We start from the raw sequence: 22,804 nt of genomic DNA, 5'->3' as shown, positions 1-22,804 counted from the left end.
GTCTCTGAAGGCTGGGCTGACAGGTGATCTGCATCACTGCAAGCAAGCGCTCCCTCTCCAGCCAGGCACTTGCACCAAACTCCGTTCCCTGCTTCGAGCCCTTGATTTTATAGCAGAGGTTAATGGGTCCTACAGTGGGCTTTGGTCTACCTGAATACAATACCTATTCTGTGCAGTTCACCACGTGTGCTAAAGGTTATCTGCAGGAAGGGGAGCTCTGTCTTCACGATCGGCAAGGCTGGCGTTAGCGAGCTCTCGCCTCAGAGATGACTGCCGGCGTTTTGCCCTCCGTGCTTCCGGGAGGGTGGAAGCGGTGGCACGTAGCTCCTGTGACAGGAAGAGGTGATGACCCTGACAGGTACTGCTGGCCCAGCGGGTGCGTGAAGCTGCCAGTGCGTGAGTCAACACAGCAGTAAGCAAAACATTTATAATGACAGTGCTGCACTGCCCCATGCTGCGTTCCTCAGTGGGCGCTCAGCAGGCCTCCGGACACCACAGCCGTGAGCGAGACGGGTGACTAAACTCAGCACGGTCCCGAGTGGCTCCCCTGAAGCTGCGGTGGCAGAGGTGGCAGTGGGGGGCGCCTCACAACCCCCCCATCGATAGACTACGGAAACCAGGGCAGGGACGTAGTTAAAGCTCCTTTTGCAACGCAGCGCACACGGCCTGAGAAGTTACCCCGTCCCCCGCGGAGCACGGCCGCTTTCCCCCAGCAGCCGGGCTCCGCCGGGTCGCTGTTCCCGTCCCTGAGGCAGCCCGGGGGCGGGGCGCGGACGGGGCCCTTCCGTAAACACCACCCGGCCCGTCCCCCGGCCTACCCCCCGCACGCCGGCACGGCCCATTGCCAGCGCGGGGGAGTCCGCCGAAGCACATTCCGTGTCGCCTCATATTTCTCCAAGCTTAGTGCCCGGTCCCAGGCAGAATACGGAGATGCGAGCAGTTTCTACAGGCATAAGCGGAGGCTGGCCCAAGCGCCTCGGATAACTCGCCGCTGGCAGGCAGGAAAAGATGACGTACCTCCCCCCTTGTACCGTCAGAGATGGACGTGCCCGAGGAAGACACTAATAGTCCGGGCTGGGTCTTTAAATCTGAAGGGGGTTGTGTGCGGCCCCGGTGAGCGCCGCGCAGGACGGCGAGGGGCAGCGGTGAGTGACCGGCTGGGGACAGCGGGGCAGGGCAGGGCTGCTCCGGCTGGTCGGCGGAGCTGACACGCGGCGGGGTGTCGGGCACGCTAGGCGATGAGCCGCGGGGTGAGTCCGGGTCAGCGCTGGCTCGGGGGCTGCCGCTTTCCTGTGCGGTGTGGGTGACAGGGAGGTGGTGGACTGGCCCGTCGTTCTGCTGCCCCGGTGGGGCACCCGCTACAGCAGGTGGGTTTCGCAGTTCCTGCGCCGTGTCCGTAGTTCTTCCCCTGCCCCGTGTGTCCTGGGCTTTCGCCATCCCTAAGCGTCCGCCGGGACGATCCGCCCCGACGGGCACAGCCTCAGGGTTCCCCCTACAGCCCCGGTCAGCAGGGCAGGGGCACCCCAATATCTCCCCGGGGCATGGGGGCCCGGGCGCTTAGGGGCGGGTTCCCGGCTTCGCATTCTCTGGGGCTGACAGGGAGCCTTCCCTCCTTGCTTCTCCCCCGGTCTCCCTCCCCCCGGGCCTGTCCTTGGAAACGCTGTTTGTTTTGGTCGGTGAGTGCCAAACTCCTGCCTTTGCTAACTGTTAAAAACATGGGGCCGGGGGAGGAGACAGGCAGCGAAACAGATGGAGGAAGAGGAGGAGCCGGCGGCTCCCCTCGGTGTCGCTCCCCCCGCGGGGAAGGGGAGGGCGTCTCTGCGCTCCCCTCAGGAGCCGCGGCCCCTCGTCCCATCACCGACCTGTCCGGGCGGAGGTCACTGCCGCGGGCAGCGCTCGGGGCACTCGGCCGCATCTCACTCTCGCCGATACAGTTCTTTAAGCCTTCGCGAAGAGAAGCGTCACTTCAAAAGGAAGAGCTGTGGAACTGGAAAGCTAAAGGAGAGAATTGTCGGCTGTAAGCTGTGAAAAATGAGGCGGGAGGAAATGCAAGTAACTCTTAACAAAGCCTCTTTTCTGTACTCGTGTCGTGAGTGCTGACAGAGGTGGAGTCAGTGAAAGGGAAACTCTAGACCAAATGAGATTCAGCCGGTGCCAGCTTGAAGATAGAAAGAATGTGTGCCCAGCAGAATAAACAAAGTTCAGACCTTAATAGTGGTAAAACTGGACAGAGCATTCATAAGTCTCTGTGTCCAGGCACACTTCCTTTGAACAAAGCAGGGCTGCGGAAAACCTTTCCTTGAAGATGGTATCTGAAGAAAAAATCCAACAAACTGTGAAACTGTCTTCCTCCTTCCTCCCCCCAGGTGCTTTGTAAAATAACTTCTAAAACAAACATTCAGGAATTAAAAGTATGTTTGTGTTTTCTAAAACTAACCTGATCTTGCAGTCTTGATAAGTTCTAAATGAAGAATTGAGTTGGGTGATGCAGTGACCAGTTAAGATCAAGATGCCTTTAAGCATCCACAGTTTTGTATTTATTTTCTTCTTACGTAAAAGAATAACCCCCCCTTATCTAAATAGCAGAAATGTGAGAATTTATTTCTTCACTGTTAAATTAGATAGAATCTTGGGGTTAGTACATATAGAAGATAGTTTTAGCTTCGTCTCCCAAAGAGTTTATCCTTTAAAAACCCTACAGTATGGTACTGATTGAAAGAAAGCAAATGGTGTGATGAAGCCCACTGTGATGGTATCCAACATAATATAAATGTAAATGTGGGTAGTCTTTAATGCAGCAGAGTAAAGCCGGTTGTAACCTCTGGCTGACTCTTTAATAGGACAGGTGGGATATTAATATGTGTATTAAAACAGCTGCCTAATAATTAATGAGCAAATAAATAACAAGATGGTATTATCCAAGATGGCGAGTTACAAAGAGATTTTGCAAGGCTGAAGGGCTTTTTGAAATATTTTTATGTGACCATTATACTAATTTAAACTTAAAATTCTAAATTAATTTGACCATTGGTTATTAATGAGAACTTCTGTGCTGTCTACAAAAATATAAGGAAGATCAGCTCTTCCGGTGTATGCTATAAAGCAAAGACCAAGTGACTCAGTTGTCTATTGTTGTAACTAATTAGAAACGGCATTTTTGGTTTGCACTTACCTTTTATGTGCTCGATGACTGTATTTTTGCCTAAGTGTTTTAGATGGCCCCTGCAGGTTCTGCTTGTATATTCATGCATGTTTAGTTTGATGTGTTTATCTTTTAAACTTAGAATTTAGCAATAACGTTCTGAATCTGCAGGGTTACTCCCATTCTTGCTTCCCATTGTGTTTGAAGCATTCTACTCAAAATGTATTTAGTATGGCAAAAGATTGCAGTGGTTTTTTGTGTGTCACCACCTGTTGCAGTGTTGAAACTTCTTACTTAAGCCTTCTGAAGCACTCTACTGACAGCTCTGCTGTCTGTATGTGTGCACATACTGTAGGAGCAGGAATGGTCTTGATACATCAAAATGCCATTGGTCTCTTTGAAATGCAACTATTTGTTGCCAAAAGATCCTTTGCTGGGACTAGTACTTACAGACTTGATGTATATAGACTTCTAATTCTACCTCAACTACTTGAACTTCTTGGAAATCAAGATGGGGTGGAAAATGGCAGTGCTGACTCACCCTCATGGTTGGTTTAGTGCTCAGAAGCACCTTGCAAAGCTGAATATTTATTAACATACTGTCATACATTATTGTCATACCTAGAGGTAAGAAGAAGTTCATGAAATGATGATGTGTCAGTTGTGTGAGAGCATTTGGGGTTTTAATGGTCATTTACCTTTTTCCATATTCCTAACACCTGAACTGAAGCAGCAGGCCCACAGTGAAGTGCTCATACTCGGCAAGTGATTTGCAAGACTTTGAGCCATTACACTGCAAATGACGTTAGTCAAATCTTTTGATGGATCGTGCACTTCAACATTAATCTTTTGGAGTTTAGTTATTTGTATGGAAATAAAGGGGTGTTGTACAAGATTGAAGCCTGGCAATACAGTGTTCTTATGTTGATCAAAAAAAAAATGAGTTGGAGGGTAATAAAAACTTCACAGGCCGTGTACGGTGTTACTGTATTTGAGTGAGTAGTTCAACATGAAGAACCTCAAGTGTGTTCTATAACTAGTTTGTCACAACTAGTTTCTGGTCAGCACTACCTTTGAGATCTGTAACAGAGATTTTAATTGAAGAAATAGTTTGTTTCTTCTCTAGCATTAACTAGTGACCCATTTCTAATTGTAACTTAAATATAGTTTCCAAACCAAAATATCTCTGAGTTTAGGGGCTTTTAGGTTCTCTTGCAGCTCTGTCTTGTTTAGCCAATACTGTTTAAAATATTTGCTTGTTAGAAATTATAAAATTGCTGTTCTAATTAGAGTTATGATGCTTAGGATCACAGGTAATACTGCAAGTTCTGAATGCATGACCTCTATGTTCTAGACAAATGTCTCTTACTGGCTTCTTCAGTATAGTGATAAACCGATAGCTGTGTTCTTGCTAGTGTGACCAGTTCTATTCACAAAAAAACCCAGCGTAAAGTATGACATAAGTGAGGTTCTCAAGTGCATCTTCTTTCTTCTTGGGAGAGGAGGAAGAGTGAACATACACTTAAGAAATGTTAATCATCTCGATTAACAGTGCTCATCAGTGTAGTAGCTCATTGAGTTATAAAGGGCTATTCAGGATGAGTTGGTACCCAAACTGTAACTAGGTGCCAGCATAACGAAATCTTCATTTTCACTACCTTTTGTCTATCCCAGGACCACACAAAATGTTGATTCTCATAAGTACAGACAAAGATCATTCCTTTACTGCCAAAAGTGTCTTTTTTCCAAGTTCAGCAGTTGCAAAGTGTGGTATTCCCTCCTACTGAAGTTGATGTGGTTTAATAATAAATGAAGTTATATATTAGTTAAATTTGCTGATGGAAACCATTGCTGGCTATGTCTCTTCATAAAGTCCACTACAGAATGCTTCATGGCCATAATCAGAGATGGACAGCTACTTTCGGTAACTGGGCCAAATTCCTTTAATAGTAATTGCAGCTGACTTCCAGCTTCTCATTTTAGTACTATTATTGACATATTTTTCACTTCCTGTCATGCAGTTGTTAATCATCTGTATCATACTGTGCAGCTGCCCACATTTTCTGCAATTGCAGGTTGTCTGCCTGGGAGGCAGTTTCTTTACTGACAGAAACACTATGAAGCACAACCCTTCTCAGTGGAGGTTGTTGTCTGTGCTAAATAGAATGTCAGAGGCTCAGAGTTGCCAATCTGCTTAAATCAGGAAACCCATCTACCTTCCCCCTAGGAGGAGCGGGTTTTGGGTCTGTGTCATTGTTGACCTGATTCTGAGCACGGTCCTACCTAAAGCAGCAGGCCAGACTTTCAGCTACACCCTGCCAGAAATGCAATATTCTGAATTACTTGTCTGTTCTCCCCCTGCAACTTCGGTGTTTGCTTCACAGTTGTTACACTCGGTGCAGCCTGTTTGTGGAAGGAAACTCATTACTAAACACCACTTCTTTGTGGAGGCAGGTGGGGGATGGTAACACCATGAGATGCCTTTATGGGCTTGTAAAACTACAAAAAGTCTTGCAACAAGCAGCTTCAGGGATTCCTGTGGGTAGTCCTTCATTTCTTAAAATATAACCAATTGGGATGATTTCCTTCCAACATAATCGTTAGGGTATGAAACAGCTGAAGGTACAAAGATTTCTTACAGAACAGGTATAGTTTGTTGATAACTGTATGATTCTGCATGTCAAGCCAGATCCTTTCCTTTGCTTTCCTCATTTAGGAAAGGCAACTACTTGATCTTCATTCACAATAAAATGATCATTAGCTGACTTTTGAGAAACAAAAGTAATTGCTGGTTTTATGGGAATTATGGTTGTTTTCCAGGTCTTGTTTACTGTGTAAACAAGGTAAAGGGAATCAGAATGCCTCTCAATGATGACCAGAACAGTGACTCAGATTCTTCACGCCTCTCGGAAAGCACAGCTTCTTCCAGCGATTCCGAATATTCCAGGCAGAGCTTCAACAGTGATTCTTCAAGCAAACCCAGCTCCCCAGCATGTAAGCCTATTTCAGCCTTACCTGCATTGTGCATGGACCAATAAGGCTAACTTACCTTGTTTCTCTTTGCTGTCGTGGGTAGAACCTGGGATTCTGAATCTGTTTAAGAATATTAAGAGAGAGGCATGGCTTTCTCTCTGCTGTGAAGCAGTGCATCTCCTGTGTGTGGAACACCAGCAGCAGCTGTATCCATGGGGCTCTCCCTGTGCACTCCTTCCCTTCAGAAAGTGTAAGACAAGTGTGTCACCATGACCTTTCTAACCTTGACATTGGTAGCAGCCTCCCACTCAACCAGATATGCCTTTGTGCAAAGGGTGGGTTTCTTCTGTTTGATCCCCCCACTTAAAAATTAATTCTGTAACTTACATATTTGTAATGCCATATCAAGTTACATGTAACTAATCTTGAATTCACATTTTTCTTTCATAAATATTAGAATCAAACAAGAAACGCATATTTGCATAAGGAAGATGATTTGAGTAATGGTAAATAAAACCTTGGTTCATGTGTGTCTGTAAGCATTTGCAGACCATGCTTACTTCTTACATCTATGTAAATGAAGTCTTACATTAAAACAAGTTTGTTAGTGGAACTTCAGTTGGCAGCTGGATCTTTGTCTTTCTTTGTTACTAGTCTTCTAAATGCTAAATGATAGAATTTGAGGATTTAGAAACTTTGGGAATTTGCTTTTGTTTTCCAGTATAGAATTTATTTTGTCATTGCTGCTAACTCCTAAAAAAATGAGTATAACTTATATTCCACAGCAGATAAAAGATCTGCTGATCTTTGGGGGGCGTTGCAAGTCAGTAACTTCAAAACCTTTTCAACAGGCAATATAGCGGACATCTGGTATCTCTTACTGCCCATGCTTTTGGTTGGGTGGCCTTGGCAGAACAGTTTGTAGGAAATCTGTGGAACGCAAGATCCCATTTTAAAGGGAAAAAGGTATCTTAATTCAGATGCAGAAATAAGAAAATGCTCTTCAAAATGTTTTGAGGCTTGTGTGGTATTTCCTCACAAGCACACACACCCCTGATAAGCTGGGAGTTTCCTGAGTTAATGTTTTAGGAAGATATAAAGACTTGGTGATCCTGGGTTGCTTCTTCCAGAGTACTGGCGTCCAATTAGCAAGCAGTAAAATTTCTAGGTTTTGGTATATTCAGTTGTACTTATCAGCTATGGATATTTGGCTTGAATTGATCTTGTTTGTTTCTGCAGCAAGCCCTCCCAAGGTTATCACATTTGATGAACTGATGGCAGCTACAAGAAATCTGTCAAACTGGACTCTAGCTCATGAAATTGCTGTAAATGCAAATTTTTGCATAAAACGTGAAGACTACCCACAAAACAGGTAAGAGCCTGAATTTTGCAAGAAGTAGCACTGGTGCTGGAAAGACAGGAGAAATGAATGGAGCAGTCTAGACTGTGTTTTTGGAGCTGGTGATCCACCTCCCAAGAAAGATGTGGTTGCAGGGCACGTGTGGGGAGGTGCGTTTCCCAACAAGTGATCGGTCTCATCTAAAACAGTTACAAGGATGAAAGCTGGTTGGGAGTCTTTTCCATATCTAATTGATTTACTCCACAGCTTTGCCGGCACAGTGAAACAAATTGTACACAAGGCATTTTGGGATCATTTGGAATCAGAACTGAATGAAGATCCTCCAGAATACAAACATGCTATCAAGCTCTTTGAGGAAATTAAGGAGGTAATGTTCTTCCTTCTCTGTGGTGTTTTGTCAGCTTAGCTCTAAGAGTCCCCCTTGGTTCACTGAACGGTCTCCTTAACTTAGCTGAGCCGACACCTTCTAGTTCTTCCTTTTATAATGTGAAGCCTTGATTATTCAGAACAGAAAATAGGTATCTGTTTGTAGTATATTTATATTAACCAGGAATATGGCCACAAACAAACAGTGGCATGTGCACTCAGCTTTCACTGCACAGTGATCACTTGGAAGTCATCTATTTTCCCAAAGCTTCACATCTCTACTAGCCTGTTTCCAGAACCATACTGTGAGCTTAGGGCATGAGCAAGAGTATAAACATGACTGCACCTGCCCACTTAAACTTCATTGTTTGATTATCACACAGGTGAGCATACAAACCTTCAATCCTGGCACAATACTAAGTCTTTCAGAATTTGAAGTTAGTAAATGTTTGTTTTACAGGGTAGCCTCCCAGCTTTTGAAGGAGTCTAGTTGTTGACTTGCTTTTTGTTTTATTGGCTTGGAGCATTTTTGTAGATCTGTACTGTTTGTTTTGTTTTGTTTTGGTTTTTTAACCCGTTCTTTTTTTCCCCCCTACCTGTGATTATGTTCAGTCTTAAAATGTCTGGTTATAATCTGTCAGCTATATAACCTGACATGAATATAAAAATTTCACTTAAGTGCTAAGTGTGTTGGTTTTTATTGATAAGCTTTTCCTTTTTTTCCCTCTCTAATTTAGATTCTTCTTTCCTTCCTCACTCCCGGAGCGAACAGGATTCACAATCAAATTTGTGAAGTTCTAGATACGGATCTTATAAGACAGCAGGCAGAACACAATGCTGTTGATATTCCTGGGCTAGCTAACTATATCATCAACACTATGGGAAAGTTATGTGCTCCAATAAGAGACAACGACATAAAACAGTTAAAAGCAACTGACAATATTGTAGAGTTACTGAGGTTGGTATTTGAGTGTGGTTTTTGGAGAAAAAAACTCCTCTCTGAAAGGGTAGTAGTCAGTGGAAGGCAGGGGGGCTGCATAAAGGAAGTCTAAAATTGTGTCAGTTTGCATAACACCTGTTCTCAAACTATAGGAAAACTTCCTGAAGCATTAAAGGGGAAGAGCTCTGACATACTGAGCAGATTGTATATCTTACTTTGTAGTGAAATGGCTAGGATACCTAGATGAAACCAGGCAGCTCTGAATATCTAAGCCAACAACTCTTGCAATAATCTTTCTTTCAGAAACTTTTTTCCTGCCTTGTTCATTCTTAAAAAATACAAGCAGCACACTTGTACTGTTTCTTCTTGAAGTGTTAATTGCATGTTTCTTCTGGAAGGCCAAACTTTAGATTTAAAAGCTCTTTAGCTTTAAGATCTTATTACTTGAACTTGAGTAAAACATTTTCATAACAGGGCAGAAAACAGTGGTCCTTAGGTACACTGAAATATTAAGAGTAAATGGTAGTTCTTCTACTGCGCGTGTATAGGGATCAAAGCAGCTGGGTTGGAAGGATTGTTTCTCTTAATGCAGTCAGTGACCAAAAAATTAAAAGCTGTTAATTTAGGCTGAAATACACCAATTCATGTAATTTTTGAAAAACTTAAAGGGCTGTAGCATTTAGTAATGCTACATTAGTTCTGTTTTCTTTAACTTAGACCAAGCCATATATATACTACTCCTTCAGGATTTCCAGATGATAGGTAGCATCTGTTATTCTGAAATGCCAGTGAAGGAGTTCACTGCTCCCAGAATTGAAATTAAAGTGATAATGTACATGTGTGCTGGTGAAGATCAATAGACTAAATTAAATGGTGAAATTTTAAATTCCTCTTTTCAGACAAATATTCCACGTTTTGGACCTGATGAAAGTGGATATGGCAAATTACACAATTAAAAGTCTTAGACCGTACCTCTGGCATAACTTGGTGGATTACGAAAGAACAAAATTCCAGGAAATTCTTGAAGAAACACCAAGTATGTACCATGCTATATTTAATTTAAACTTTTCTTTGAAAAGAAGATTCTTTAAATACATGCTGTGAAAACTCTATAGCTTGCAGTTAACTTAGAGGAAAACTTAAATTTCTTGTCTGTATCTAAGTAATGGGAAAATTTTTTGACAAGCAAGCTATCACTGGTTGATTGCTTAACTTGCTGTCAAGTTTGTCTGTCTGTAATCTGGGACACTTTCAGACAAACTTACATTTGACAAATTGGATGGTGTCTGAAAAAGAAGCAAGTGAGTCTTGCTGTCTGGGTGCAGAAGCCCTACATAATATGAATCTTTTCTCTTTTGTATGCAACCCTTCTGTTCTAAGTGTGAAGTAAACATGTAAACCCAGTTAGTGTGCCTGAAACCTGGAAGGGGTAAGATAATTTTTTTAATACAAGAAAGGCAGGCTCTGAACAAAATTTCTTAGATGATGCAAAGTCAACTTGATCCACTATTACACGTTTTGTGTGATTTGGTTAAACAGTGTTCAGAAATATATCTTCCAAGAAGAATAAGTAAGCTTGCTAATATCTGGAGGAGGGGCTTCTAAAATGGGAGCTCTGAGCCATGGATAGGGCCTCATATATGCAGCTTGAGAAAAACTCTACCACAAAAAAATCAAATGTTTTAATATTCCTTCACCTCCGTCTTATAACCTGTCTGGTAAGTGGCCTCTCCAAAAAGGGGAAAACAATCCTTTGTGAACTCAAACTTTGAGAATTCTATTACCTAAAAATCTTGTCTGAAGTCTTAACAATTTGTGGCTGGGTTTGTACAAACCACGTATAATTTAAAGATGATCAGTGGAAGAAAGTGAGTGAGAGAATTACCATGTGTGAAGACTCAGCTGTCCACTCTGTTTAAATCTTCAGAAGTTGAATTCTCTTTGTATACAACTGGGGTTTTTTTGTTTTGTTTTGTTTTTCCTCAAGATAACGCTTATTTTGATGAAGGCATGTAGTAAATCTGTGCTATTTGCAATACTTAGGTGCCCTGAATCTCACAACCGAATGGATAAAGGAATCGATAGAAGATGAATTGTCATCTATTTCTGATGAGACTTCATCATCCCCTGGTGCTGATAGTAGTTCAAAACCAATTATTAGTCCTACACTGGTGCTAAACAATGGCTACTTGAAACTGTTACAGTGGGATTATTGCAAAACAGTTCCAGAGGTAAGAAATGTATTTTAGTGTCTTCAGATTACCAGCTATATGAAGTCATTGGTGTGATATAATAATCCTGCTCTTGATGACAATAAGTGAATATTCTCTTGCACTCCTTAAATTCCTGCACAGTAAATTTGAAATACGGAGATTATATTCTAGTCCAGTTTCTGAAATTCGAGACGGGCAAGTCAACAACCAGAAAAGAACAAGGTAAAGGTTGTTCTCTCTTTCCAATCATAGCTCACCAGCTCCACCCTAAGAGCAGTCTTGGCTGTGGTCGAAGGCTGGGCCTTGTATTGATAGTACTTGGCTTTATCTTCAAAAGAACTGACTGTAGCACCCTGTTTTCCTAACAGCAGCAGGAATTGGTGGGATCACTGTTTAGAACAGAATCAGTAAAAAGTTGAGACCTCTAAAGTATTTACCCTTTTCAGTGCATGTAAATTATGCTTCAAGATTCAGTGTTCAGTTTTTCCCTCCAGTTCCTAATTATTGACGTTTGTAACTTTCCAGAAAGCCAGTGTGAGATTGGCCATCAGTCAGGGCTAAAATCTGCATTTCCAGGGAGGGCCTTAGCTACATGTAGGGTGGCCTGGCAGAGAACTTGCTGAATACATGGGGATGTTCTTGGTGTTCTCAGTCAGTGGACAGAAAGGAAACCACTTTCTTAACCTTTCTGTGAACAGTTTTGGTTAAGAACTACATACAGATGTCCTCTGGTGGATCTAGTTTGCCCTACTATGAAATTGCTACCAACTGTAGTTGGATATTAATGCCCCTGGGTTGCTCAGGATGAACTCTCTGTAACCTAAAATTAACTCCAGCTACATCTTGCTGTGGGGATTACTTATGTTCTTGGTATGATCAGCTGGCTTTTTGCCTGGAGTAGGTTATGTATCACTTGCAGAACCTGCTTTGGTGGTTGTCAAGCCCAGTTGTTCATTATTATCCATCAGTTACAAATCCTGGCATTTTTTCAAAAGACATCCAAATGCAGAAGAGTATTCTGTCTGTAACTTGGTCATTACAATGTCCTCTGGATCCTCTGAGCATTCCATGTCGTGGGTTGAATTGTTGGTTGCAGGTTTGTCAGCAGTGATGACGAATAAATTGCAATGTCCTCAGTTTCCTCATTACTTTTCTTCCCACCACAGGTTTACTTCTCGTACTTGTACATAATGCCACTTCGTGCCATACTACACGTTTAGGGTATTTCAGTGGCTGTTTCCTTTAGGCTTGTGTATTTGTGATTAAAAATAGTAGTGCTTCCTGACTACATCCTAGATCTGTAGTTTTCCTGTCTCTCTCCCTCATTATTCCTAAATTAGTATTATTGTTTCAATTCTAGACTCTAATAACAGATGAAGTTCGTCTTCAGGAGCTGAGAGAAAAGCTCAATCAATTAAAAGTCATAGCTTGTGTTTCTCTCATAACAAACAACATGGTGGGTGCAGCAATTGTAGATGTGCCTGATTTTGCTGACCAGCTGAAAAGGATCTCCCTTCCTCTTCTCGAAGGCATGAACAAGAAGTAAGGCCTTTTTTACTCATTTTTTAACTGTTACTTATTTTGAGAGGAAACAATTGAAAACAATTCTAATGGCATAGCTGGTGCTTTTTAACTAATAGGAAGTACCATTTTTAAGTATTTTATATATTCCCTTTGTGATACAAGGCCACTATATGTTAGACACATATTTTCAAAGGTGGATTTTAATGAAATCTTAGTCTTGATATTAATGTACAGATTTTGGAACCTAGTAGGAAAGTTCATGCATACACTCCTAATACTGGAGAGACTGTGGCAATCCATTCACTAAATCCTCTTGGGACTTGCTTCAAACTTGTTGGTAGGTAGTTCAAGTTACTTGGCTGCCCATTTCTTTGTCTGCTTTTACTGCAGGCAAGTCTGATGTATGTGACTGTCTTTGAAAAGAGTTTTCCACCCTGTTTTTTCACATGAAATGCTATGCGTGTGGCCCAGAAAAACACCTAGGCACAGGGATAAAGTGAACAGTGTCACTGCTGCACACTTGAAATGACCTTTCCCATTTGAATCACAACTAGGTCCTTATTTTATCTTCCACATAGAGATTTTCCTGTATATGTAGATTTACATAAATCTGCAGCAAAAGATGAAAACTTTTCAAAATTCTCGTTGCAGAGACCAGGTTGAAAATAAGAGGAGACAAGTGAGGGCACTTTACAACCTATGCTACAGAAATTGCAGAATTTAACGCTTCTCTGTGTCTTCCAGAAGTTTTGACTTGAAGGAGGCTCTGAATGCTATTGGAATCCAGATTTGCAGCACAGTGAACAAGTCTCTAAGTGAAAGAGGTCTTCCCACTCTTAGTGAAGAAATGCAGAGTAATTTAATGGGTCAAATCACTCATATTGTTGAGAAGAATAATCCTGTCTGTTCCTTGATTGGTTAGTATGATACTACCTAATTGTCATATTGTATGTGTCTGTTTATAAACTTACTCCCAGCGAGTTTAATCAACTGTCTAATTATCTTCTAAAAGCATTTTCTTACTGCAGTAAAATACTGGCTAAACTAAGACTAAGGAAATGTTTACTTAGAGAGGGTGTCCTTGGTATGCTGCAGAGCATGGTTAGTCAAAGCTAGAAATAATTCTAAAAGGGCATGTAGTGACAAGCCTAGGCAGTCTAGTATTTTGGAGAAGAGTTTAGAAAAAATGAGTGTTATTTAGTCTTCTTTTTGTCCATTCTGGGTTTAAACCTAGTGGGTTTGTTTTTTTTTGTTTTTATTTTCCTTTGAGTCTACTTCATATTAGTTAATGTAACTTGTTGCAGTAGCCAAATTTAAGAAGCTTACAGTATTGTTTCCCACCCCAACACAATCTTGGGAAAGTGTTGTTGCTTACATTGTTGGATTTCTTGCTGTGCTGATGTGCAGGGTGCTTACAAAGTGACTGTGGCGTCATCTTGGGTTTCCGTTTGTTCTGAGTGTACTTTATATTCCATTTCAGACAAACGAATCCAGCTCTTCATGAGAAGCTTGCTTGCCGTTCCGAGTTTCCAGAAGTGTATGCCTACTATGCCAGGCGGCCTTTCTGTGGTTCAGACAGAACTGGAGTTTCTGGGATCTCAGTATGCAAACATTGTGAACTTCAATAAAAAAGTGTATGGACCATTCTATGCAAACATACTTAGAAAACTGCTTTTTCCTGAGGCAGCAGTGGAGAAAACAGAAGCAGAAACATCTGGCAATTAAAAAATGTACCCTTTTTTAAATCTTCCAAGACATGGGGAAGTCACATTTCTAAGAACAGCCTACTCCAGTGACTGTTGATGGGGAAAGGTCTTGTAAAATATATACAGATAGTTTCTGAAATTCACTGTAAAGAAATTAATGTCAAGGTCATATATATATTTTAATAGATATTTGTTTAACGGATTGTCACTTGTAATGGCCAGTGAATTATTCATTTCCATAGCAAGCATTTATTATGACTCGCACTGGGAAAGAGCTGGCAATGTACTTACTGTTTTGCCACCATCAAAACAATGTTATTTTTCACCTCAAATATATTTACATATAGCACTGCATATTAGGAGATGACAGAACAACTGTAGATAAAATGTACTATGCTTACATTGTATTTTTGTAGAGTAACATCTCAGACAACAATTATGTTTCTGAAAATACTTTGAAGAAGAAAGCATAGCATTACTGCTTGAGTCACCAAACCAGGTTCATATTAGGCCAAGTTCAGGTACTCTTGCAAATACTGGACCCAGAACTTTGCCTCTGTTACATTAAGGAATGCCAGTGTTACATGCTGTTTGCAGCAGCATTCACCACTTCAAGTAGGAATCATTCAGAACTTCTCAACTCTAATTAAGACTAATGATAAACACCTGAGAAACATGATGTTGGGGGGGTGAAGTAAATTTCTGTATATAGTGTTTATAAACATTTTGTTTATTCAGTGGAGGTCATACAGATCTTTAATACGTATATGTACCTAATCTTTGATCCTCATGGATGGGTATTAAGTATTTTTAAGTTAGATCTTTCTAACCTTTATTCCCAAAAGCACTTGAGACTGACCTTACAGTGTACCACAGAAGAGCTACCACTTTCATGCCCTTATCCTAGAGAATGTAAGTTTTTCACAAGATATTCTTAGACCTGAAAGCAAGAACCCAAGTAATTAGTAATTTCTGAAAATACTATTAACATTCACTTTTTTACAGAATGTGTGAGAAATGCTCCCGTTTTCCTAAAATTTTGTCGGACTGGGCCCCAATACTTAGTTCCCATTTAAGGCATTGGGAATCTTGTATACAGGAAATGAATAGGATTGAAATTGAGAAATGTGGAAGTGAACTTCTTAAGTTTACACAAGCTTTATTTTGCATATTTCAGATTACTGGGATTAGATTGTGCTGGAATACATATAGACATGTTCTTGTCTATGAAATTTAATAATTTACTTGAAAATTATATTTTAATATATTACCATATAATACTCCTTTTAAGGTGTCATATATAGAAAACCTCAGTGTGGTACAAGTTAGAGCTTGTTTTTAATATTTTATATTCCAATCTATTTTTTATGAAGAGACAAAAACTGTAAAAGCGCAAAGTGTCACACAAATTGTTTATGTACATTACTGTGTCTATCATAAAGGTATAAAAAACCCTGGCTGTTTATTAGCACTGTGGTTTTGTAGTCCATTTCTACAGGAATGTATACTTTTTCTAGCAAAGGAAATTACTTCTATTCAGTTGTTCTTCAGTGTCCAAGGACTTTGGTCACATGTACATGTTAAGGTACATGTGCACGTTACTTTGTTTGAAATGCCTTTTTAGAGAAATTTCTCTAGTGCACTTCTGTTCTATCCCTTGTGAAAACATTGCACAAAATAAAGATGAGCACATATTTTAAAGGGAACTGTTTCCTGGAAAACCTGAGAGAAGGGAACTCTTAGACTATAACTGTGCCACTAGGTAGGCCAGGCTTGCTCAGATAAATACAAAATTTTGGTAGGCAATTCAAATCATTAAGAGAATGCATTTCAGAAGCAGGTAGGGGGATGAATCTTAGAGATTTGCTACAACTTTAGAAATACTTTCATGATTTTGAGCTTCAGCCAAAAGAGGATTTTATGAACATGTGAAGGTGATTGCTCACATGATTATGAACTTTTTATTCTAATATTTTATATGCATTTGATTGTACAAACAAATATCATACTATAGCTCTTTAATGAACTGGGGAAACTGTCATACTAGTTTTTACCAGTAAGTACTCAAAAGGTAGCATTTATTGGGGGGGGGGGTGGTAATTAGGGTGACTTGAAAAGGACATTTTATAGCATGGCCTGTGTTTCAAGTGATTGTTTAATGTGTTTTAATGTTTCAAATGTGGACATTGCATCTTTTTAATGTCATATGTTGCATGCTGTTTATGCTACTGAGGCTGAAATGCACTTGCCTCTACTCTATAAAGTTGTCCTTGTGAAAGAAAATGCCATTCTGCAGTAGCTTTGTTTAAAAAACAAGTATTTGAGGGTTTGTATGCATTAAAAATTGTTTGTGGTACTATCAGTGGTGGAAAGTAATTTATACAAACTTTATTAAATGCAACAGATTGTTAAATTACTAAGATGACCCCACTAGTATTCTGTTGTGTCAGTTTTTCTGTTACTTCACAGGAGCAGCTCCAGTGTAGAGTAGTGACTTTAACCCAGCTCTACAAATAATATTCAAACAGTTGCCTGCTTAAATCTGACTACTTGGACGAAGGATGCATTGGGTTTGCATGGCAGAGTTGGAGGGGGAGCGGGCTGCAGGGGTGGCTTCTGTGAGAAGCTGCTCCAAGCTGCCCCCTGTGTCCGACAGAGGCCTTGCATGGATTAAACACAGATTGCCACGTATTAAATGTAAAGAAGGAATCAAGGGCAAGGAGACCTGCTCCTTTTTTTATGCCTTTATTAGAGAAATCAGCTCTGGGTGGGGGGCTTGAGAGGCGGTGCGTACCACTTGCTGCTCCCTTCGGCAACGCAGAGGAGAAAGTGCAAACAGCTTCGCTTCACAGCAAGGCTGGGACTTCATCCCCACCTGTGTACCCGGGAAGTTGATTTGGGCTCGTTGTTCAGGGGTCTCATGCCAATAGGGAACGGTTCAGGTCACGGTGACCGAATGAAGCTGCTTTGGCGGATAGTCTTACCTCTGTGCCAGTCCAGAGGTACTACTTTCCATTCTGGATTCTACTCTGTTTTTCTGTTTTAAGAGTCCTTTGTTCTTGAGTAGATCCCAGAATTCCAGTGTCTCATCCATTTGCATATCAGCCGCCATTTTAAGGAGCAGCAAGGGCAGTACCTGACTAATGGAACAGGTGTGAAGTAAATAGGTGAAAAACAAATAACAGGGTGAACTTTTAGTTAACAAACAGGAGTGAATGAGTAGACAATTAATAATCAATATTGAAACAGGAATAAGGCAAACTCTTTTAAACTTAGCAACCCAGAACAAACACCAAGAATCCTAATTGGATCTTAACAAGTAAGTAACTAAGACTCAAATCACTTAGATAGAACTTGTTTATAACACTACACAAATACTCCACTGACTGCGCGCCTTAGGCAGGAAACCAAATGGAAGGAGTCTGAACTGTTACTCCTCTTTAGGGTAGGGGCCTTTCTGTCCAGGATGGGTGGAGCCCAGCCCCAGCCCCAAGAATGTCAGTCATGTGGAACCGGAGCCAGAGCAGACCTGAGTATGTTTACACACTCTGCTTTTAGAACTCACTTACCAATTATTGTATTTACATATATATATATATATATCAAAACCTTACTGCCACAGGAATCTGCAGAGATCACTAGTGCTTCTTGCTTCATCTTGAACTGGGGCAGATGCGCAGCTCCCCCTTTGACTGTGATTTTGGTGTCTCTATAGCACCGACCCTTGGAAAGGAGAACAAAAAAAAATGTGTTGGTGGTTCAGCCACAGCATTCAAGAATAATAGCAATAATAAAAAAAAATAATAACAACGCTAAAAGCGGATGCCCCGCGTTGCCTTACATGCTAAAAGTTGCAGCAAAGCCGTTTAAAGCCCAGTTGCTCCGTGTCCCTGCCGCCTCCCGGCTGCGCCGGCGCGAAGCGGCGACCAGCTCGGGGATTCAGGGGGGACCGCCGAGCGCTGCCAGGTCCGCAGTGCCCCGGGAGCGGCCGGGCACCCTGAGGGGCGGGCTGCCGGGCCCTGCGAGGGGCGGGCTGCTGGGCACCGTGAGGGGCGGGCTGCCGGACCCTGTGAGGGGCGGGCTGTCGGACCCTGCGAGGGGCGGGCTGCTGGGCACCGTGAGGGGCGGGCTGTTGGACCCTGCGAGGGGCGGGCTGCTGGGCACCGTGAGGGGCGGGCTGTTGGACCCTGCGAGGGGCAGGCTGCTGGGCACCGTGAGGGGCGGGCTGCCGGACCCTGCGAGGGGCAGGCTGCTGGGCACCGTGAGGGGCGGGCTGTCGGACCGTGCGAGGGGCGGGGCGCCGGGCCCTGGCGGCGCTCAGTGCTCGGCAGCGGTCGGGCTGCCCGGGGCCGGAACGTTCGGGCGCAGCGCCGGAGCGCGGGGGGACGCGCTGTGCTGCAGCGCCGCGGTGCGCGGGTGGCGATGGAGGCGCTGGGTCTGGGCGCGCTCACCCCGGAGCAGGCGGCGGCCCCGGTCAACACGGTGGAGGTCAGAGGGGCAGGGGGCAAGCGGCCGGGCGCGCCTCGGGCTCTCCCGGGGCGCGGCCGGGCTGAGCTGGGCTGGGGTGGAAGGAGTCGCCTGGCGGCGCACACGTGGAGTGCCGTCCCTCCTGCCCGTGCCGCTCGGTGTGTGTGTGTGTGGGGGTGGAATTGTCTGGTCCGAGCTGCCCCAGGGCAGCCCCTCATGAACCCGGGCTCGGCCTCCTGAGGCGCCCACCCGTCTCCAGTCTCTGCCCGATCTGTGTCCCGCACGCAGAGTCACAGAGAGGTCTGGGGTGGAAGGCACTTGACAGCTCATGCCATGGCAGGGACACCTCCCGCTATACCAGCTTGCCCAGTGCCCCTTCCAGCCTGGCCTTGAAACAGTTACTTAAGATTAAAATCATTAGTCTTATCCCTAGGTTATCAGTTTAATTGCCTTATTCTTTAACAGATTAAACCCTCTTTTTAGACATAACGTTTAAATCATAAAAAGCTGAGATCAGCTGCTCTTCAGGATTCCAGACTGTAAATACTACTGCATATAAACCACAAGAGACCGGTAGTAAAAGCTACACATGTGTCTCTTTTTACTGCAGTAGCTTTGCCATTATTAGATGTTAAACTGGGCTCACAAGCAGGATTAGTAGATTAACAAACAACAGCGGTGAAGGCTGAAAGCCAAGGGCACCATCAGCATTCTGTAAGAAAGCTAACAACTTTCCACAGGGTTTTTTGGTTATTAATTTTGTAGCATTTTTAAATGGTAGTCGATGGAGAAGCATGTGAGGGCTGGGAACACTCTTCATCAATAACAGGATTTTGTCTCCAGCCAAAGGTATATGCAAACCATGTTGGGAGAAGGTGGGACTGATGTAAAGAGATACTCCCCGTGGTCATCAAAGATCAGAAACTGGGGAAAATTTGTGGGAACCTTGATCCACTTAGCACTTGCCTGTACTTTTGCTAAATCTTTGTAGGATTTAGGGTCCTGATAAGTGCTACAGAGACTTCTGCCTACAAGTGCTGCTCCCAGGACGGGTTCTTGCATATATTTTGTAAAGTAAAAGTTGTAGGAAATCTTCCCTTTCTAGGAATATAAATCTGTTAACAGAACAAAACTAAAAAAAAATGTTAGTTTATCTTAAATGAGGACATGGTGTTAAGGAATTTTCTAAGAAAAATATATTTTCACATAAGTTGCTCTTAGGAGCAGTGTGCCATTGCATCTTGAGTAAATACTGCACATATGGTTTACTGAGATAATCCAGGTCATTTTTATCCATCTCTGTTGGCTTTAGACAGCCTTTTTTTTTTTTTTTTTTTTTTTTTCCTAAATGGGTCTGAGTTTAAATAAAATTACTGTTCAAAAAAACAGCAACAGCAATAAAATATGCAGACAGAAAGGCTCAGGCATCTTAGATATTTGACTACTCCTTGGAAAGATGTTTCAAACTGTTTTTTGTTTTCAGGAAAAATGGAGACTTCTTCCAGCATTTCTAAAGGTTAGTGCTACACACTCATTTCGTGGTGTGAATACTTCATCTCTTTTCTAACTTGACATTCCCTTCTTCTAGCTTTTACTGTTTCCCAGAATGTCTGTCCTTGCTTTCCTGTGGATTTTGCCTTTTTTTTTTTTCCTCCAGTGTAAACTTGGAAATGTGGTGTAGAACCAGATTGAGCATCCAGCCACTTCCCAGAAGTTTGTCAGCTGAAAGAATTTAGCTCAGTTATCCAAATCCGGTTATAAATGCTTATATCTTGATTTCTGCCTGGTGTGATTAACGTTATTGAAGCTGATTTTATTTGCTGCATGCATGTGTTTTTCAGGTGAAAGGACTGGTGAAGCAGCACATAGACTCATTCAACTATTTCATCAATGTCGAGGTAGGCTTTCCTAGGCAGGGGAGAGTGGCTCTTAGTACTCAGAAAAGGCCATGGTTCCATTTTGTTGTTTTTCTCCTCCAGATAAAGAAAATCATGAAGGCCAATGAGAAAGTGACAAGTGATGCTGACCCAATGTGGTACCTGAAGTAAGCATGAGATGTTTTCTGTATTGGTAGCAGCATGAGTACTATCTCATGGGTTTGTTATCAGCTCTAAAGTGTTTATAAGCACTTGTGTAGGTATAAATCATGTTTTCCATGACTTAACTCTTACTTTATGCAGTGAAAGATGGGAAGATTTAAAGGTTTACTGCACATGCAGGATAAATTTTAACTAATTTGACCACAGCTCAAATACAAGGAGTTACTTTGGGAAGAATCATTGCTCATTATTAATCAACTTAAGTTCATTGAAGTAGTTTAATTTCTCAGTGTATGTAAAATTTTGCTTCCTTCAGGTTGCCTGAAAAATATTTGCCTCATTGCTTATCTTGAAACTGTATTACAGATACCTCAATATCTATGTGGGTACTCCAGATGTGGAAGAAAGCTTCAATGTGACACGACCTGTATCACCTCATGAGGTATTAGTGTCTGCATCTGTCTTGCTGGGTTGTTTTATCTTGGGAATGTCTTGAATAATAGCTGCATGTAATTTCGAGTACGCACATGTTACATTAGGCAGTGCAATGCATTCCACCATCTCTGTAAAAATGAGACTCAGAGATTTAAACATCATGGAATAAAGCTTTTTAATTTTATTTTAAATTTTTGTTGTATTCAGTATTTTGTGTTAGCTGAATTTGAGTGGGTTTCCTTGAAAGTAGTGAAAATATTTCTCTTGCTTGATCTTGTGGGTCTCTTTATGACAGAGCTCAAGTCCTCATGCTATAATGTAGGGTTCTTTGACATTTTTATTAGCTTCTTTTTAATATTAGCCTTCTGCAGTCTGCACCATAGGTCACTTCAGTCTCTGTTTCCTTTCCAGTCTTTGGGAACTTGTATCTGATTTTTTATTCATATTTTTAAAGTCTGAATCAGAAAGCAAATGTGGAAACTTTAAGCGGAAACAGATGGAAATTGTTAGAATTACAAGAAGCTGCAGAAGAACATCAGCCTTCTGAGGAGTATATTTAATTTCATTGTAGTACTGTAGGCATGTAGTTTAACAAATGGATTGTGTACTTCTGGAATAAAGATGTGTGTTGGGGCACATGCTGCTGTGACTGAAATCAGAAAGTCTCTTGGTTCTGACCAACAGGATATAAGGTAGCTTCTGTATGTATGAGAAAGCCATAAGCTTTGAATATTTTAGGATTGCTTTCATGTATCTAGAGCCATTCAGTTCTCTTCAAAGTGCTCAGGAGCACAGTATTTCTCTCCTGCTACTGTGCTTTGAGATTTATACCACTGCAACTGAGGTAGCAACCTCTTTTTGGCCTCTGAAGGGGAAACTGAGCTTGGAACTTGTACTCATTTTCCTGCATCTAGCCTGTTGTCAGCCTCATAACTCAGTTCATGTATCAGATGCTTTTTTTCTTGCTGTATCCCCTTGATACTTGAAATGTCCCTTTTGTCATCTAATCTAGACTCTAATGAAATACATTTTGTGCTTTGGAGAAATTCTGTAAGAATCAGCTGTCCAGTGGCTGCCACTTGGGCATACCCACTGTCTCCAGTGCCCTGACTCAAATCTCATTTGATTTGATGGAAAGTTTTCAAATATAGCCAGTAACTCAGCCAGGTGTAATATATGATAGGTGCTGCATCTCACAAATGTGTAGCTAACAGTCAGTCAGCAGAGGTGAACATGCACAAAATGCACCAGGAAACATTCCTTTCATATGAATGAAATTGCATGCAAAAAATTGTTTGTGGCCAACAACTCGTATTCAGGTATTAATGTGCTTGCTTACTGTGTAACTAAAGTGACTGTACATGCAGAAGAAGGCAAAATAAATGCTTATAGAGCATATTGACCTTGATTTAGAATAAGATCTCCTATATCTCAAATATATTCTAGTTGATGCTTAATGCTAGTGCATCATTTCTCTTTATTTTCTGTGTGCTGTACACACATGGAGGCCACAGTTATTTTCTTAAATAGGATGCTGCTCAGATCAAGCCTGTGTGCATTGCTAAAAAAAAAAAAAAAGATTGGATAGTTAGGAGTCTGCTGTTATTTTTCTCTGTTGAAGGCTATAGAATTCCTTCCC

General features: G+C 42.0%; 2 protein-coding genes and 1 long non-coding RNA gene across 9 annotated transcripts in view; 2 read left to right on the top strand and 1 right to left on the bottom strand.

Annotated features, from left to right (window-relative positions):
- Positions 1-862: 862 nt before the first annotated feature.
- TCP11L2 (t-complex 11 like 2) lies at positions 863-16,634 on the top strand. 4 transcript variants are annotated; one of them, XM_058420288.1, is made up of 10 exons: positions 863-1,145; positions 5,963-6,136; positions 7,355-7,487; positions 7,722-7,842; positions 8,579-8,799; positions 9,681-9,817; positions 10,825-11,012; positions 12,355-12,536; positions 13,266-13,435; positions 13,999-16,634. In XM_058420288.1, the coding sequence occupies exons 2-10, from the start codon at positions 6,001-6,003 to the stop codon at positions 14,241-14,243; spliced, it is 1,533 nt and encodes a 510-aa protein (XP_058276271.1). In that variant the 5' UTR covers positions 863-1,145; positions 5,963-6,000; the 3' UTR covers positions 14,244-16,634. The 4 variants fall into 4 exon arrangements, with proteins under 4 accessions (XP_058276271.1, XP_039918197.1, XP_058276269.1 ...); XM_040062263.2 differs by having other exon boundaries at positions 868-1,145; positions 13,263-13,435; XM_058420286.1 differs by lacking the exon at positions 863-1,145 and adding an exon at positions 1,233-1,250 and having other exon boundaries at positions 13,263-13,435.
- A 339-nt stretch (positions 16,635-16,973) lies between these two features.
- On the bottom strand, positions 16,974-18,198 carry LOC120752370 (uncharacterized). Of its 2 annotated transcripts, none has more exons than XR_005700688.1 (3): positions 18,066-18,198; positions 17,834-17,947; positions 16,974-17,364 (listed from the first exon to the last, which is right to left on the bottom strand). It is a non-coding gene; the product is annotated as an uncharacterized LOC120752370 (long non-coding RNA). The 2 variants fall into 2 exon arrangements; XR_005700687.1 differs by having other exon boundaries at positions 17,839-17,947.
- A 407-nt stretch (positions 18,199-18,605) lies between these two features.
- Positions 18,606-22,804, top strand: part of POLR3B (RNA polymerase III subunit B) — a 70,369-nt gene continuing 66,170 nt past the window's right edge. The window contains exons 1-5 of one of the 3 annotated variants that reach the window (XM_040062207.1): positions 18,606-18,712; positions 20,175-20,207; positions 20,533-20,589; positions 20,671-20,735; positions 21,097-21,172. In XM_040062207.1, the coding sequence (XP_039918141.1) occupies positions 18,647-18,712; positions 20,175-20,207; positions 20,533-20,589; positions 20,671-20,735; positions 21,097-21,172 (297 nt within the window). In that variant the 5' untranslated portion in view covers positions 18,606-18,646. Of the gene's footprint in view, positions 18,713-19,363; positions 19,406-19,509; positions 19,541-20,174; positions 20,208-20,532; positions 20,590-20,670; positions 20,736-21,096; positions 21,173-22,804 lie in introns of those variants that run through there. The other 2 variants (XM_040062208.2, XM_040062209.2) reach the window with 2 other exon arrangements.

This window comes from Hirundo rustica, chromosome 4 (genome assembly GCF_015227805.2).
Source record: "Hirundo rustica isolate bHirRus1 chromosome 4, bHirRus1.pri.v3, whole genome shotgun sequence".
NCBI lineage: Eukaryota > Metazoa > Chordata > Aves > Passeriformes > Hirundinidae > Hirundo > Hirundo rustica.
This window is presented reverse-complemented; position numbering and strand designations above follow the sequence as displayed.

Bases quoted from the DNA above. Each gene is read 5' to 3' on its own strand.
- TCP11L2 (XM_040062263.2), top strand. From the start codon at position 6,001: ATGCCTCTCAATGATGACCAGAACAGTGACTCAGATTCTTCACGCCTC. The intron at 8,800-9,680 runs GTTGGTATTTGA...TCCTCTTTTCAG, and splicing joins AATATTGTAGAGTTACTGAG to ACAAATATTCCACGTTTTGG. The intron at 13,436-13,998 runs GTTAGTATGATA...ATTCCATTTCAG, and splicing joins TCCTGTCTGTTCCTTGATTG to ACAAACGAATCCAGCTCTTC.